We start from the raw sequence: 18,541 nt of genomic DNA, 5'->3' as shown, positions 1-18,541 counted from the left end.
CCAATGATTTTTATGTAACATTTATATCTAACGTCTCCGATCCTCTACAATGACTTAAATAAAACAAGTGATTTTTGGACGAAACTTTCCCCCACCATCAAATTCGATGACGAAAAGTATGAAGTGGCTCTTGTCGACTGTATTCTCAAAAATGCCTATGATATTCTAAGAAAAGATCGTGTGTATGATATAAAAGTTATACCATTCGATTGGTCACTCTTTGTATAGTATGAATGGGTTGAAGCACTTAAATCTAGTGAATATCCACATGTCACATTGAAATATAAAGAATATGATACTATGACGGATTTGTTTCGTACAATCAACAGAAAAAGCTCATATCGTAAGAATGATTCATTCTATTTTAATTATTCAATGGAACACGATAGAATTTACATTACCTCACCTGTTGACACTGAAATGATTCATCTCAATGATAATCTGAGAGATATTCTTGGCTTTAAACAGAATATGATCAGTGTTAAAAACGCTGGAACTGTTAGCGGCATGAATCGCGTTATTTTTGCTGATTATCCACCTGGTTTCGCCTTGGACTCTTGTATATTTCTTTATGCGTCCTTTGTGGAAACATCGGGAGTTGGTAATTCAAGTGTCCCCCTCCTACGTGTTCTTGAACGAAAAACAACCCATGAACTTGTTCATCACTATGATATAAAGCATCTTCAGTATGTTCCTGCAAACACTTCATATTTGGAACTCTGTCAGTCAGTTAACACTAAGAAGTGAATTGGGTGATCCTCTAGCAATAACAAAAGGTTTAGCTGTGATCACATGTCATTTTCGACCCATCGTCATCACTTCCTAACATGAACAATAGAAGAATTCCATTTGTCTGTCCTGATATTGACTCCTATGTTGGTGCTCTGAGTCCTCGTCAAATAGGTCATGGATTGGACTATTACAAGGGGCGTACTACAATGTCTAGCTATGGTCTTGGTAGCTGGTTTGCTAGGCTATTTCGGTCTGCACTACCCCTTGCGAGAAATATATTTTACCTGCTGCATCAAATTTTGCTGCCTCAACACTACAGGACTGGGTATCGGGTAAAATTTTCCACGAGCGTGTTAAAGAAAATATTAGATCTTAAGCAAGAGCCGGTGGTGAGCAATTAAAATCTCAGCAAAATGGGAAGGGATTAAAAAGGATGCGTGGGCATCATTCACTCATCAGTCTCTACCCAGGCGGGAAGCGAAGGATATCGACAAAGACTTTGAGGAATAAAACGAAGAAGACTAATAAGAAGAAGAAGAAAAAAAAGATTGTTAGATCAAAGAAGGATTTCTTCTCTTAGGATGACTTATCTCCCGCACAAGGAATCGCATCCATCAATCAGCTCCTCATTGAATCTGTTCAATGCTGAAAATGTTGATATCAGTGTCAAATATGGCTACTATGAAGAATTTCATCCTCAACAACCCCTCTCGGAAAATATACACTTTCAGATATTTTCCAATGAAGACTATTCCATTGATTTATCATCAACATTTATTGATTTAAATGTTGCTATGGAGAAAAAGTCAGACAATACAACTCCAACAGCTGCCGATGGTCTGTCCTATGAAAACTGTATCCTACACAACTTGTTCAAACAAATTAGTGTATTCGTCAATGGAACATTCGTGAGCACTAATAATAGTTTATCCAACTATGCAAGCTACATACAATTTATGATGATGACTCCAAAGGCATATAAGGAGTTGAGAGGACAGTCATTGGGCTATGAATATCGATCAGGTGTTGCAACTAGCACCATCGAATTTCATTTTGAGAAAAACACATGCTGCAGCACCTGATGCAAATGTCATTATCACTTCGGCAATTCTTCAGGTTCGAAAACAACAGGTTATGAGCTCTGTTGCATTGGCAGTGGAAAAGCTAACAGCCAATGGTAACAACATTAAACTTCTTGTCCCCCATAAGATCACCAATCAACGTCACATTGCCACTGGCTCTCGTAGTTATACCGATTCATCATTTATCAATGGAGAAACCCCATTAAAACTCGCTTTGGCCTTTGTGAAGAGTGCCAGTGCCGTTGGATCCTGGACTGGATCCCCCCATGATTTTAATTTTTTGGTCTATCTAGCCTTTTGTGCAAAGTGAATGGTATTCCACTGTACACTCTATCATTTGATTAAAAAAATCCTACAGAACTCTGTATGAGCTGACCACGCAATCCCTAGATCATGATTAACAACTACCAGAAAAAAAAATTACCGATTCAATGCTATCAAAAAATCATGGTGTAATAGTTCTGAATTTATCTGGTACATTTGATATGAGTACAACACGGACGTGGGCTCTAGGCCTAGAATTCATGTTTGCTGATGCAATGAATAAGGATATGATGATAATATCATTTAGTCAATTTGAAACCTATTGGGAAATCACGCCTGACGGCAGTGTTCTACTAGACCTAGCACCCTGAACACAAACCAAATTATCAGCGTATTAAATATGGATTTATACATGTCCCAGTACAATTCCTATTGCATACCTTCGGACTTCATTGAGAAAATTCGAAGCATTAACAATACCCTAATCATTGTTAATAGCAGTCCATCGACTTTGAAGACAGGTCATTAGCTATGCATCTTTCAAACAGCGAAGAATATCGGATTTTTTGATCCTCTTGGCCTATGATTTAAATTCTACATTCCAAACATCAGCAACATTATTGAGAGTAGTGGAAAAACTATTATTCAAAATCAACGGAGAGTAGAGAATCTAACGACCATGACATGTGGCTTTCATGCATTACTCTTTTTCATGTTCAGATGTCGTGGCTATACCTACAAGCAGTTTCTTAGCATTTACATTGACTTTCCTCGATTGAACGACTTTCTAGTGGAAAAAATACTTTCAAACGTGTTTATTATTGATTTTAGTGCCCTACTAATAAAATGTTATAAAAATGTATGTAAAATCGTTTATTAATATAAATAATGTATATAAATGATAAAAACGAATTTTCTACTCTTTAGATTTCTTCTTCTACTGCGTCTAGGTACTTTTCAAGAACAACTAATGGGAGTAGATCATCTGAATTCACTGTATACTGATCCTGATTTGCTGGAATGTCAGGGTCAGATTTTCTAAAGTATAATGTAACTTCACTCTTATCATATCGCTTTGTATAGTCAATGATACTATTCTCATCCATTTTGTAAAATTCGCATGTTTCAATTTGCTTATTATAAGCAATGTCACATACAGTGTCCTCAAGTGGCGAATTAAATTCCATAAAAGCCAAATAAAATCTGTGGGATTGTAATTATTTTAACCATTGTCGTTTCAATGATGATATAGAGACCGATTTTTTCTTTTGTTCCAACGTTCGAATCTTAGACCTATCTTCTACTCCCAAAACAATCTGAAGTCACGACGACATCAAGCTCTTAGCAAAAAACTAAAATCACGCTTAGGATTCTTTTCAATCATACCAGGATATGTTTTCTCCCACTGATTACATTTATCATAGTGGCAATTAGAGCATAGTTGTCCTCTAGGATGAGAGTCACACACCCCTTCAAGACAGGAATTACAACCTTTAATTTGTACAGCATATCCTCTATGCAATTTACACGGGTTGCATAATCTGCACTTTTCATTATAGTCATCAATCATTGTACAATTCTCACATGATGACCAGCTGCCCAGTGTATACATGCATAGTGGACATGTATGGAACATTTTTCCATGTGTTGACACTCTCACCGCCAAAATGAAACTGAGCTACGATCAACAAATTGAGTGGGATAGAGAGAGAGGAGTAAATCCTCCTTGAACAACATACTTCTCGTGAAATCAGTCCTAAATTTCTAAGCTAGTGTCTGTGTGTGTTTAAAAGCAAATCCACAATATCATTTTGCCTTGTCGGGATTAATATGTCAATAAATTGTGTAAATGCCTTTGGACCACGACGTAAAAGCTTCATGCAATAGTCTAATGACGGAGAATCAGTTTTCAGTATATCGACAAGCGTTCCCCGAGAAAATATCTTCCTTTGAATTGATAACTCCAGAAAATCAACATCTAGAATCAAACGTTTTTCCATAAACACAAGATTCCCTATGATTTGCTCCTTCTCAAAACTATACATTTTTTAGAGTTTTAACAGTCTCACAGTCAACTTCAGACTGACCATGATTCTTTTTTTTCTACTTTAGAGATATACGCTAACCTACTATAGAAAAAGAAAAAAAACATCTTTGATTTTGAAACAATTTTATTGAGTATAATTACAACAATAATAATCGCTCATTCAATTTATTTTCCTCGATATATTTCACTAGTGTATCTAATGCAGCTTAAAGTCTATTTATAATATGCACAATGTTCAGTTTCGCCGCGAAGCATAATTGCTCCTGCAATTTAAATTTGCTCAATGATATCACATATCTAGCATACATATCGTCCCATTCAAGACTTAGTCTACATCCTCGTGTTACTTCCACTGCCACGTTTGGTACTCTCGCCCTTGTATCATTGCAGCTACCTGCTCCACAATCAAGCTCCAATAGTGCAAATGTACCACTCATTTTCTTTACTAATATCGTCTCAAATAAAATACTCTCTCTAAATTCAATTCTCTTACTAATATGAAGTATAATGAAAATCACTTTTTATGTTTGAATCCAATTACTAATCAAGTTACCGTATATGGAGTACCCTCTGTATCGGCTCTCCTTGATTGGCCCTGAAAATAGGTGTTGGCTCAAAAACCAGTCTGGTTACATTACAAAATCTCACCCCTGCTTCCAAATATAACATGTTTGCTCGCTTTATAGGTCCATTATATAGAGGGATTGGTCGCTATATACCATCTAGCTCTGTATTCCCTATTGCCTTACTACTAACGGAAAGCAGGTCGTCCTCGTCTGGGGTGGGAGGACGTCATAAAGAAAGATTTAAAGGAAATGGTAACTTTGTGGGCGGGTGTAAAAAGGGAGGCTTAGAATAGATCGGGGTGGAGGATGAGCGTGCGTAGCTGTGTTGGCCACAGGCGGCTTGGTGCTGCGGTGAGTTGTTAGTAGTAGTAGCAGTAGTAATGGGCCATCAGCCACTACTATGGGCCATAAGCCATTACTATGATGCAACTATGAATATATGTCACACAGGCTGGATATAGTAAACAACAAACCCCAGTTGGAACAGACGTCATCATATAGTTTTCACTGTAACGTCATTTATGGTTGCAATCAACAATTATGATGTCATTCATCTTCTTATATATGAAAATACAACTTTTTTTCAAAAAACTGATTTTATTTTAAATATTATGTTTTGTTACTTACAAAAAGTTCCAAGATATAGCAATTTCCGTTCAAATGAGCAATTCAACAGCCCTTTACGATGTTCCAGTATCCCGCCAGTAATGAAGAAGCAACAAAAAACGATACAAAACATCACACATTAGTGCTATCCATGCAAAAACGAGATTTTCCTTGTTGTTCAATCCAGGGGACTGTGGGTTTTGAGCCATTGCAATTCTTAAGCTATAGTTTCTTTTAATCCAATGCCATGTTTAGGGCCTTTCAGGCTGCTGTTTGAGTTTCCTTTAAATTGTTTTCAAAGTCAAATTTTACTATTAAGACTAATTTAGATAATAATTACCAAAGTTGAATCAGCTAAAAATGGCAATTTTTGCATAGCTTGCCAGTTTTCTTTAAAAAAGCGTTTATTAATTTTAGGTTGTTATGGGCTGTGGTTTGTTCCCTACTAGGTTGCAGCTAGTGCAGGCAGAGACTTGGCCAAAGGTAGTGGTTGGTATTAAAAACTTAGTCAGAGTGATCAAACACTTGAGAGCCCGATTAGAAGGAAGCCAAAACAGATAGTATCTGTGAGAGGCAAAGCTGACCTATATTTTTTAGAGTTTTATAATAATAATTAGTTTCAATTCTTCACAATAGTCTATCATCCTAGGTTAGAACTGGGACGGATAAAATGAAGTAAGGGTAATTCAAATAGTCTCTCAGTTCTGAGTTCTGTGACTCTCAGTCCACTCAGCGCGTCCCCAGGTGGCGGATAGGGGAACGCCCTGCAGATATGTAGGGTACCTCATGGGTAGTGAGGCGCGGACCAAGGGGGGACCCAGTCTCTAGGGGTCTTGAAACATAGCTGGAGCACCCTCGTCTGGGGGCCATAAATTTATATGAAGAGGAGAATGACCCCTCTAATGTGCACTGGGCAGGGCCCATCGGCGTATGGATACGTCCCCTCAGTCACAAATCTTCCCCCAGCAATGGGTTAAGTTGCTGGTGTTGCAGGACACCAAAAGAGCGCACTATCGGTAATAGATACAGTCGGCTCCTGGTAGGGACAGACAGGAGTGGCTTACCGCTGTCATGAAGCCAGCCAAGAAACCCCTTCTTTAACTTGAATGATGAATATGAATAAGAGATCAAATTTGAGAACCAGTGCTACCGCGTCCAGGGTAACCGACGATAAAGCGTTAAGAGCTACCGCGTCCGGGGCAGCCGACGACTCGACAACCGTGAATCGCGCGAATATATCTACGTTGACAACTCCAATCCTGGAGGCTACTGTTTCTCCAAAAATAACTATGTCAATAGGTACCTTCAACACTAGAACCCTCGCTAAACAAGGAAAAATAGACCTACTCCTAAGAGAGATAACACGGTACAGCTGGGACGTTATCGGTCTCGCTGAAACACATCTTCCAGTAACTGGTGAAGAGAAACATGGAGATGTACCCTTCTACTTTCGGGACGTAATGATGGGAAACATCGAAAAGATGTAGGTTTCCTACTGTCTAATAAAGCCAGAAAATCCTTAATCTCCGTAACCCCCCTCACGGAATGGATCATCATGATCTGCCTGAAAAGTTCACCCACCAACCTCACAGTTATCGAAGCATACGCTCCGGATTCCAGCAGAGACGACGAAGAGTCTAAAAACTTCTATCTCCAGCTTCAAAGTCTAGTTAATTCTGTCCCTAAAAAGGACATAATCTTTGTCATTGGTGACTTCAACGCTATAGCTGGAAACAGCCACACAGGACACGAAGATGTAATGGGCAAATTTGGACATGGACAAATGAATAGAAGAGGAGAACGCCTTATCGAATTCTGCAGAGACAGCGATTTAGTCATTACAAACACACTGTTCAAGCACAGACCTCGCCGTAAGACATCCTGGACCTCACCGGATGGAAAAACTAAAAACTTAATAGACTACATCCTCGTGTCTAGACATTGGAAAACGCCCGTCCTAAACACAGTCACGCTAGCTGGTGGCGACTTTAACAGCGACCACTCGCTTGTCATGTCTAGGTTCAAAACAAGACTTAAAACAGCATCAAAGTTGTCTAAAAAAAAAACCAAATTTCGAGTAGATCTACTGAAAGACGAGAACACACGTATGACCTATATCATCATTCTATCCGAAAAAATTTCAGAGCTCCCGTCGAGCTCTCCACCTATCCTGTCTAAGGAAGATATTGACAACCTCATGACTAGCAGCACAAATATCATATGTGATGTCGCTCATTCCACACTGGGTACCCCAAAAAACATTCAGAAACCTTGGATAACAGACGAGATCATCTACCTCTGCGACGAAAAGCGCCAACTCACGAACAAGCAAGATAAAGAAAGTAGGGACCGATACAAGCAACTCAAACGAGCTGTTGAGAAAACCATCAGACGTGCTCATCTTGCTTTTATTAAAGGAATGTGTGATCAATGTGAATCAGCCTTCAAGAAAGGAGACCCCCCCCCTACATGTATAGAAGAGTGCGGGAATTGGCCATAAATATGGACATCAAAGCGTGTTCCCTTCTCGACGAACATGGAAACCAAATACAATCCACAGACGGAATCGGCTCTCGATGGAAAAAACATTTTAAAAATAGACTGAATCAGGACATCCACTCAGACCCAACAATTCTCGACACTTTCCTTATAACCTCTGCATGTCCAAGTCCTCCCCCTTATAACTTTGAAATAGAAGCAGCTATCAGAGACTTGAGGACAAATAACGCTGTCGGCCCCAAGGGACTGCCGCCCGAACTACTGAAAGTAAACTGCGAACCGCTCCTTGACCTTTACCACGGAATTGCAACATCTATTTCGGATAAATGTCACTTCCCCTCGCCCTGGTGCGAAGCCACGATAATCACCCTGCATGCTATCTGCAACAACTACCGCCCAATAAGTCTTACCAGCCACGCAGCAAAAATCCTCAAAAGAGTCATGATAGGGCGTATACGAGCCATTCCCTCAATGGTCATTCCGGAATATCAAGCCGGCTTCCTACCTAATAGATCAACAATTGATCAGATATTCACTGTTCGGCAGATCATGGAAAAGTATAGCGAACTTGGCCACAGCATCTACCACCTTTTCATAGACTTTAAACAAACTTTCGATCGGATATGGAGAGAAGGTCTATGGCACATCCTTCTTCACTTTGGCATCCCATCCAACCTGATCTCGCTGATCAAAGACATGTATAAGAAGTTCAGTAGCCACGTCATGACTGGAGAAGGACTTACCGAGAGCTTCAAAACCTCTACCGGAGTACTTCAAGGTTGCCTAATATCACCGGACCTGTTCAATCTCTTCCTAACTGCAGCCCTTTCACTCACAGACAACCCACCCGGCACCCTTGGCGGAGGAGTGGTGATAGACAAACTAGGATATGCTGATGACATAGACCTAATAGGCGAGTCCCTTCAAGATCTACATTCTCAGGCTAACAGCGTTCACTCTTCGACCAACCTCTTCGGGATGGCCATCAACACCTCAAAAACGAATGCCATGCTTTGCTCACGCAAGTTCGATTCACAGGTAAATCTCAGCCTTCAGCTTGGTGGAGATACCATTGAGTGGGTGAAAGGCTTCACCAACCTTGGGAGCTTACTTACTTCTGATAACAACCAACTCAAAGACATCAAAAGACGCCTGAGACTTGCGAACTCCAGTTTTAAAGCTCTGATGCCCATCTGGAGGAATAAGAACTTAACAACAACTCTCAAAACAAGACTCTTCTACTCCCTCTTATTCCGATCGCCATCTATGCCTGTGAATCCTGGACGCTTAAAACAGACGATCAATGCCGCCTAGTTGCCTTTGAAACCAAATCCCTACGACGCATGGCTGGTATCACCTGCCACGACAGAATCTCCAACTCCAAGCTTCTCCATAATCTGAAAGTCAAATTTACGATACTGGACCGAAGATAAACTTCGATGGACGAGTACACGGTTCTCGCCCCAGAGGTCTCCCTCCGAAGAGATGGAAAGAAAACTTCTCACCCTACAACCTGCCACAACTCTGCCGCCTGGCCGACAACAGAAGCACCTACAGGGGGCATATCAATGAACTGGTTAAAGAAGAGGCCCCAAAACGACCTTCAAGGACGGATGGGACATAAGTCAAGTCAAGTAAGTTAAGGGCAACTGAGATTGTTCATATTATATGGGCTTTGCCTAAAGGGAAAACCCACTGGAATCAGCTACTGCAGCAACCCTGATTATTTGCAGCTACAACTAAATACCTTTTCACTAAATAACTGTTTTGTAAAAAAAAGTAATTTCTTCTTTATCAGTGAGTAGAATAGAATTCTTCTCACAAAGAAGACAACAAAAACAACTAAATTTGAGAAGAAAATATTTGAGAAACTGGCCCTTGTTTTAGTGCCACACTTGAATTGCTGATCTAAAGAAAGAATCCTTAACTATTCTTATTGCAGATCTAAAGATAGAAAGAGAACTACCAGTTAGCCCAATGGAGAAAGACCTGTTTCAAAATGAAAAGCTATGATTCAATCACGTGCTTAAAAAAAAGATTAATCTAAAAAAACGAAGTTTTCCAAGGGAAGTAAAGAGCGAAGTTGAAACTTAAAACGGACAAAAATTATTGCTTTACAGCGTATCTAATATATATCAATCAAACTAGTACAAATAAACGAACTAATTACGATTCCCTGTGTTTCTAGGATTATAGAAACTAGCGCTTTACTGAAAACACAAAAATCAAGCATTAAAAACAGGAATATTGATTTGGAGTGAAAAGTGAGTACGAAGCCTGACAACAATACACTAATCTATGAAACTTATCCCAGTTGTGACATCAGTAACTTTCCATATACAATTAAAATTATCTTAAAAACTTAAGCATAAAATTAAATTTTTTAATAACCTAAAGTCATTGAACAGCATACAGATTATTGAATTGATTTATCAGGTAGCATTTTGGTATAATATTCAATAGCGGTACAAGCTATAATATCAATAGAGTTTAATAAACAATCTTCAAATGTAAGAAATATGCCTTAGTATTACTTGAAACAAAGAGCCACAATAGCCACAATATAACTTTTATATTGTGGCAAAATAAAGCCACAATATAATCTTTGAAAATGCGGTTATTTGTCTCTATACAACAATGGATTTCAAGCTATGATACAAATTCTAAAGCAAGTCTATAGTCCTAATCCTAATGCTATCAAGATGGCTTTACTTCGAACTTGTCTACAAACTAATCATTACATGTTCTTTTTAAAACCACAACGACAGCCAGGCATTGAAATTAGCCATCGTGCAAAAGTGATACCAAATTAAACGAGAAAAAAATAATGCAATAATCCTAAAATGAATTTTTATTTATCTTAAAAGAGATTGATAATATTTTTATTCTGTAAAAAGTGTCCTTAATTGGTTGGATTTTATTGTAAAGTAACTCTTATATTATTTTGTGTTTTCAGTGAAGCGCTAGTTTTCTATAATCCTATAGACACAGGGAAACATAATTATTTGGTTTATTTGTACTAGTTTGATTGATATATATTAGATACACTGTAAAGCAATTATTTTTGTCCGTTTTAAGTTTCAACTTCGCTCCTTACTTCCCTTGGAAAAACTTCTTATTTTTAGATTAATCTTTGCTCGTTTTGATTGAAATTTAATGTAGAAACAACCCTGCCATGATCTTTTTTATTTATACGGGATAATTTCTGTTCGTTTCAAGTTTTAATGTCACTTCTTAGTTTTAGTTGAAACATTATGAAGCTGTTTGAGAGGGCATTTAGAAGCTTATACGTATTTATGCCTAGTTACTTTTTATAAATTTGGATTGATGGCACACTCACATAAAGTGCACTTTCTGTTTTTCCACCCATTTTTTCAAATGAAAAAAGTGCCTTTTTCAATGAAATAACAAATAAACGGTGTTTTCCAAAACCTATACAGGAGCAAAAAATATAAGGGCAAGGACATCCCTTTCCCTCAATTACCGCCATTAGAACTAGCACACAGGCTTCATCGCAGAGTCAAGTTTGAGGGTTTAAGTCAAAAGTGTTGATCATTAAAGCTTAATTTTTGGTAGATTTTTAGGTGAAAAGTTTTTAGTTTTAGTTAATTTGTTTTCGCAATAATCTTTTACTTTTAAGTTGAGTAGAAGATTTATGTAACTTGCTCAGATGGTCTGGAGGGAGAGTATATGTGACGGTTTCTTATAAACCTCCCGTTAAGGGCTTTTGACCATAATTGTTGCAATGGTACCGTCTTATGCTTCCAAACTCTTCCACTTAAGAAGTGGCACCAAAAGTGCAGTTTTTAGTGTTATATGGCAGTTATGGATGGTAAAATTGATGAAAAGCACGTATATATGAGCAATAGCTTTAAAATGAGTCTTCCCGGGATATGCTTTGAAAAATGAGTGCATCACATTTGCAAAAATAGTGGATTATCTAAGAAGTAATGATAAGTTGGGACAAACCATGATTGAAAAAAAATCCAAGGAGGAATCGAACGCATGATAATCTAATTTGAAGTCTAGCGCTATACTAAGAGAACCGCGCCTCTAATAATCTAATTTAATATGTTGGTGTTCGTAGGACTTTAATTGCGTAGCTTATTAAGTGGGCCTGGAGGAGGAACCTGCGGGAGGTGTTCTTGCAAAGCTCGAGTTAAGGGTTTTGGATTATAATTATTACAATTATTCCGTTTTATACTTTCAACATTTTCTACATTAGAAGTGGCACCAAAAGTGTTATTTTCAGTGCTATATCTCACTTACGAATTATAGAATTGATAAAAGCACGTAGATATGAGCAAAAGTTTTCAAATTATCCATTAAACATCACTCTAAGAAGTTCTAGTAGCCACTAGCTCCAGATTTTCTACTTCACACATGGCAAAAAAGTGCCGTTTTTAGTACCATTTGAAACTTGCAAATGGTGAAATTTATAGGAAGAACGTAAATATGAGCAATATTTTAAATATGAGCTATAAAAAATCTATCTACGATGTTCTGGTTGCACGCTAGCCCACTCCTTGAGAAATGGCATAAAGTGCCTTTTTTTCGTGCCATATGGCACTTGTGGATGGTGGAATTTACATAAACCACGTACATATGAGAAATAGCTTTTGAATGAGCTCTTAAGCATTTCTTTCTGATATTCTAGTAACCCGCTAAGCCTGGAAAAAGAAAGAAGAAAAAAAAAGACTGTTTTAAAGTTTTTTAGGTTTTAATTACTATGGGCTGTGGTTTGCTCTTTACAAGGTTGCAGCTAATGCTTCAACTTTGAAAAAGAGTTAACCGCGAATTCTCACAAGAAACTAGTTAATTTTGAAATCTGTGAAATATAATAAATGGTAGACTTTGTAAAAAAAAAAACCTGGTAAATATAATAAATAGCTTATAATTGAGTAATTAAGCATCTATATACTTTAATATGCTAGCCATATGTGGCATGTATTCTGTTGCTTACTGGGGCGAATAAGAGTTCTAAGACTTACTCAAGGGGTTGGGACGGGGAGGGTGCGGGAAGGGTTCTTTTAAACCTCCAGTTAACGTTCCAAGAACATAACTATCACAATAGTGCCTGATTTGAACTTCAGAGTTGTTCCACTTATGAAGTGGCACCAAAAGTGCTGTTTTCAGTACTATATCTTACTTATTAATGGTAGAATTGATAAAAAAAAAATGGATGCTGATATGAGCAATAGCTTTCAAATAAGCCATTAAACATAACTCTTATAAGTTCTGCTAGCCCAATAGCCTCAGCTTTTCTACTTGAGACATGGCACAAAAAGTGCCATTTTTAGTGCTATTTGGAAATTTTAGATGGTGAATTCATAGAAAGAACGTAGATATGAGCAATATCTCTCATATGAGCTATAAAAAATCTGTCTACGATGTTTTGGTAGCCTGCTAGCACCACCACTTGAGAAATGGCAGAAGATGCCATTTTAGTGCCATGTGGCACTTGCAGATGGCGGAGTTTATAAAAAGCATGCTGATATAAGAAATAGCTTTTGAATGAGATATTAATCATCTGTCTATGATTTTCTGGTGACCCGCTAGGCCAGGAGAGAAAAAAAAAACAGAAAGAAAAGGGAGACAGATCAGTGCTACCGATGCAAAAAAGCGATTTTCCTTGTTGTTCAAGGAGGGGAGCTGTAATTTCCCTGTATAAGGTTTTTGATAATTCAGATTCTTGTGTTGCACTTTTCGTTTTGATCTAACTCGATTTTGGAGGGGTTTCAGGCTTTTTTTTCGAAATTACCATAAATTTCTTTTTGCAATAAACTTTACTTTTAAGACCAACCGAAATAATAGTTAATAATAATAATAATAATAATTTATTTATTTATTCATAGCCCACTGCACAAACAATGTGAAAAATAGTGGAGTAAAGAGAAAAAGGAAAAAAAAAACACACAGAGCACTTAAAGTAAGATAAACAAATAAAAAGAAAATTCAGCGAAACCAACGAATGAGACCATGGTGAGAGGACAGTTTTTCATAGGCCTTTGTAGACAGTTTTATGTGTAAATCACAAATTTTTTTCATTTATATCAGGTATGTTATACTTTTTGATAATACGGCGATTACGAAATGTTAACGGAAGATACAAGAAAAATTTGCAATACCGATAGTAGCATTTCCTTAATTTAACAAAAAATATTATTACACAGAGTAATACCAGGCCAACGTAGGCTATCAACTGAACGTATAGAAGAATAATTACGATTCAAAGGAGAATTCGTAGCATTACCTTTGAAACAGAGATACTCGCACTTTTCAACATTTAAATTAAGTCCAATATCTAAAAAACCTTTTCTCATATTATCCACCATTTTCGACAAAGAAAATTTGTTCCTACTAATAAGTAGGATGTCATCCGTGTAAGTAATATACGATACATCAAAAAAGCAAGTATCAACTATCTTAGGGAGCACTGTAGCAATACAAAGCTGAAAAACATAAGGGGGTAGTCCGCCTCTTTGGCGCACTCCGCATCGGACACAGATATTCTCTTGGAAATTAACCCCGTTCATGGACATTAAACCCGTTGCCAATCGTTAATCAGTCTCAGGTGTCAATTTTTTTCAAAACGGGTTTTTTAACTTTTAGTTACTATGGGCTGTGGTTCACTCTTTACTAGGGCGAAACTACTGCTGCAACCATAATACCATACCGTCGAGAATTTTTCTGAATGCAGCATCTGAGCAAACCGATTTCATAGCCAAAATGTTAAATGACAGGCGACGGACTGCATTGGACTTGTATAATTTAGGCTATATATTTGAACATTAGAGGGGTGGGGGTAAGATTAGGTTGAATTAGATTTTTAACTCCTTTCGGAAATTTATTTACCTCCCCTTATCGTGCAAATATTTAGCCCAAATTATATTATTATATAAAGTAAAGTATTATATTTTCATCATGCTATGGCGTCTTTCATTATGATTAACCTAACAGCCCTTCTTGAGTGTGTTTGGTAGAATACATAAGTACCATTAATTTTTCTTTCAAGAGGGCATAGACTAATGCTACCAATTTTCTGTGTTTTTTTAAGTTAATCGCTGATGGTGGAATTTATAGGAAGGATGTAGGGAGGGCGTAATTTGATATGGGGCAGGGGGGAGGCAACTGCCCCCTCCAGGCCCAATTTTCCCCCCAGACCTCCTTTTACCCCCAGCTAGAATTTAGTTTCTGCAAAAAATCTCTTCAAGAATATGATACGCCTGCATAATTCAGGAATTCAGATAATTAGGTCAGTGTTCTTTGGTGTATCTTTGCCTCCATGATAGTATATGGCTCATTTTTTCATTTGCACTTGATTTGGAAAAATTGGATCCAACTTTGCCCCCCTCCTCAGGATTTTGACGAAACTACGCCACACACGTAGATATGAGTAATGTCTTTTATATAGGTAAATAAGGCTCTAAAATCCTTATTAACCTGGGAATGCCCATTGGAAATTCAATTAAGGAAACTATTGAGCTTGCCATCCAAAATCTTGAAAAAAAGACAAGGATAGCTTATGCGTCACTTGTCTCTAACGTTATGCACCCTAGTCGTTTCCATCTTTCTAAGCTTTATAATAGTCTAACTGTGCCTCATCTTCTTGTTCTGTCTCCTATTTGGCAACTTTTTCCTGCTTCAAAAAAATTGTTCACCGGATTTATTTTAAAATTGCTAAATTCCTTTTACATATGCCCCTTTGGACTAGTAACGCTTTTTTGTCCCAAAAATTTAAGCTCATTTTCCTTCCACAATTATTGATAAAAGAGTGAAAAATTTTAAATCTTAGGCCAGTAAACTAAATCATGATTGGTCCTCTTTATTTTTATGATTTTTATGATTGGGTTGATTTTTGTTATGTCTTTCGATTTTATGTCTTGATTATCTTGTGATTTTGATATATGATTTGTGATTATCTCTATGATTATTATGATTGTAAAAACTACTTATTTTTGTCTAGTGTATAAGTTTTCTTCTCTTTTTTCTTTTTTTCCCCTTATGTACTGTGTCATTTAGGGGATCCGCGCCCTTTTTTGTTTTGACAGGTTATAAATAAATTGAATTGAATATGAGCTATTAAAAATATGTCTAGATACATGCGATACCAATACGCCCAATAACAATACGCTCACACCGATACACGTGATATAAATACGCCCGATACCGATACAGTGTGCAGCCCTTTCTCCAGGGACTATGGAGGGTCGTATCATCACCAAAACCAAAGATACTTGACCTTTGACATATGTTGAACAAAATGACTATCTCAAATTATGATTAGGTGACTTTGGGGGGAGGGGACCTTCAGGGAGGAAGGGGGCTAGTTGCCCTCCAATATTTTTTGCCACTTAAAAAGGACACTAGAAAATTTAATTTCCGTTGAAGTGAGCTACAACACATCACTCTGTGTTGTTCAGGTCACCCCTTAGCATTGATAGAAAAACAAAAAAAACGAAAAAAAAAACGTGAGACACATCAGTGCTTTAACAAGGGAAAAGTCATTTTCTTTGTTGTTCAGGGACGGGGACTGTAATTTCTCTGTGTAAGGTTTTCAACCATGGTGATTCCAATGTATTTTGATCTGACGCCATTTTCGAGGGGTTTCAGATTTTTTTCGAAATCATCATTAATTTCTTCTCCCAATAAAATTTTACTTTTAAGACCAACCAAAATAATAGTTACCATTCCTCAATCAGTGTCAGATGGCAACTTGTTTCCACTAGGCAGTTTTTCCTAAACATAATTTTTGACTTTTGATTCTGACCGTGTTAAAGAGTTTATAGTAAATTCTCCCAACGGACTAATGAGACTTACTAAGGGGGGGGGGGGGAAGGGGGAGCATACGGGAAGGGTCCCTTGTAAATCTCCAGTTAAGGGTTTTGGAACATAATTATTACAATAGTACAGTTTTATACTTCGAAGCTTTTCAACTTAAGAAGTGGCACAAAAGGTGCCGTTTTTGTGCTATTTGGAACTTACGCATGGCAAAACTGATATAAATCACGTAGATACGAGCAATAGCTTTCAAATCATCCATTAAACATCTCTCTAAGAAATTCTGACAGCCCACTAGTCCCTAGCTTTTCCACTTGAGACATGGGATCAATAGTACCATTTTTAGTGCCATTTGGCAGTACCAGGTGATGAAATTTATAAATAAAACGTATATATTAGCTTTAATGTGAGTTATTAAACATCTGTCTACGATGTTTTTGTAGCCCGCTAGCCCCACCCCTTGAAAAATGGCACATAATGTGCCATATGGCACTTGCAGATGGTGGAACTTATGAAAAGCAAGTAGATGTGAGAAAAAGCTCTCTAATGAGCCATTAACCATCGTTCTATGATGTTCTGATAAACCGATAGCCCCGGGAAAAAAAGGAGACAGATCAGTGCTGCCCATACAAAAAAGTGATTTTCTTGTTTTTCAAGGTTAGAGACTGTAATTTCCCTGAATAAGGTTTTCGACTATGCTGATTCGAATGGTATACTTTTCATTTTGATCTGACGCCATTTTCGAGGGATTTCAGGCTTTTTTTTCGAAATAATCATAAATTTCTTTTCCCAATAAACTTTTATTTTTAGTATGAACTGAAATGATAGTTACCATTCCTGAATCAGTGTCAGTGCAGTTTTTTTCTAAACGCGTTTTTTAACTTTGTGTTACTATTGGCCGTGGTTCACTCTTTACTAGGTTGCAGCTGCCGCTGCAACCATGATAAAAAGCAATAAAAGTTAACAAATGCTTACTTTTTCACTGCCATAATAAAAATATTCTCCATCATCTTCAAATTGACTAGAACCATTTTTCCTCCCTTTGTCAAAACTTTCAGCAAATTCATCTTTGACTTGCTGAAAAAAAAACAATCAAAATCAAAATGAATGTTAACCAAGGATAAACATAAAGAGAAGAGAAAAACTCAAACTTCCATCCAAATTGTGTATTTATGGACTGATCAAACATCATGAGAAAGTTGAGGTTACTTTCGATAGATTTTACTTCATCCTGTTCAGCAGAATACAGACACATTTTGATAGCTCAGCAGTTTTAATCAAATAAATATATTATATAAATATATTTTTCGAATTAGTTACTGTGGATGAAGATAGTTATTCCAGAGAAATACTTGATGTGACTGTCTATGCTAAAGCGAATTTGCCAGGACATATCGGCCACTAAGAAATAAATAAGACAATTTAGCCAAATCTTTATTTTAGCTTGTTCAAGGATGTGAAAGTAAAAAGCTTTAAGAAATACAAAAAAAAATGTTATGCATGGCAAGGAGCCTTTGTAAACAATAAAGTTAATGCCCTGTTCCCATCTTAAATAAACAAGAGGAATCAGTGACACGAAAATGCAGTTTCCTTAGAATTTTAATCTATGTGTTACTGTGGATGAAGATAGTTATTCCAGAGAAATACTTGATATGACTGTCTATGCTAAAGCGAATTTGCCAGGACATATCGGCCACTAAGAAATAAATAAGACAATTTAGCCAAATCCTTATTTTAGCTTGTTCAAGGATGTGAAAGTAAAAAGCTTTAAGAAATACAAAAAAAAATGTTATGCATGGCAAGGAGCCTTTGTAAACAATAAAGTTAATGCCCTGTTCCCATCTTAAATAAACAAGAGGAATCAGTGACACGAAAATGCAGTTTCCTTAGAATTTTAATCTATGTGGTAGAGAGATCTTAGGGTAGATTTCTAACAGGACTAGAAAAAAAAACCACATATGAAC

At 37.2% G+C, this 18,541-nt stretch overlaps 1 protein-coding gene across 1 annotated transcript in view; it reads right to left on the bottom strand.

Moving 5' to 3' along the window:
- The window catches only part of LOC148944898 (uncharacterized), a 192,450-nt gene that overhangs the window by 136,183 nt on the left and 37,726 nt on the right, over positions 1-18,541 (bottom strand). The window contains exon 3 of the mRNA XM_089098888.1: positions 17,553-17,654. Coding sequence (XP_088955014.1) covers positions 17,553-17,654 — 102 coding nt within the window. The remainder of the gene's footprint in view (positions 1-17,552; positions 17,655-18,541) is intronic.

The sequence above is a fragment of the Artemia sp. Qi Xiang Cuo genome, chromosome 13 (genome assembly GCF_049724085.1).
Source record: "Artemia sp. Qi Xiang Cuo chromosome 13, ASM4972408v1, whole genome shotgun sequence".
NCBI lineage: Eukaryota > Metazoa > Arthropoda > Branchiopoda > Anostraca > Artemiidae > Artemia > Artemia sp. Qi Xiang Cuo.
Note: the sequence above shows the minus strand (reverse complement) of the source record. Positions and strands in the feature narration are given on the sequence as shown.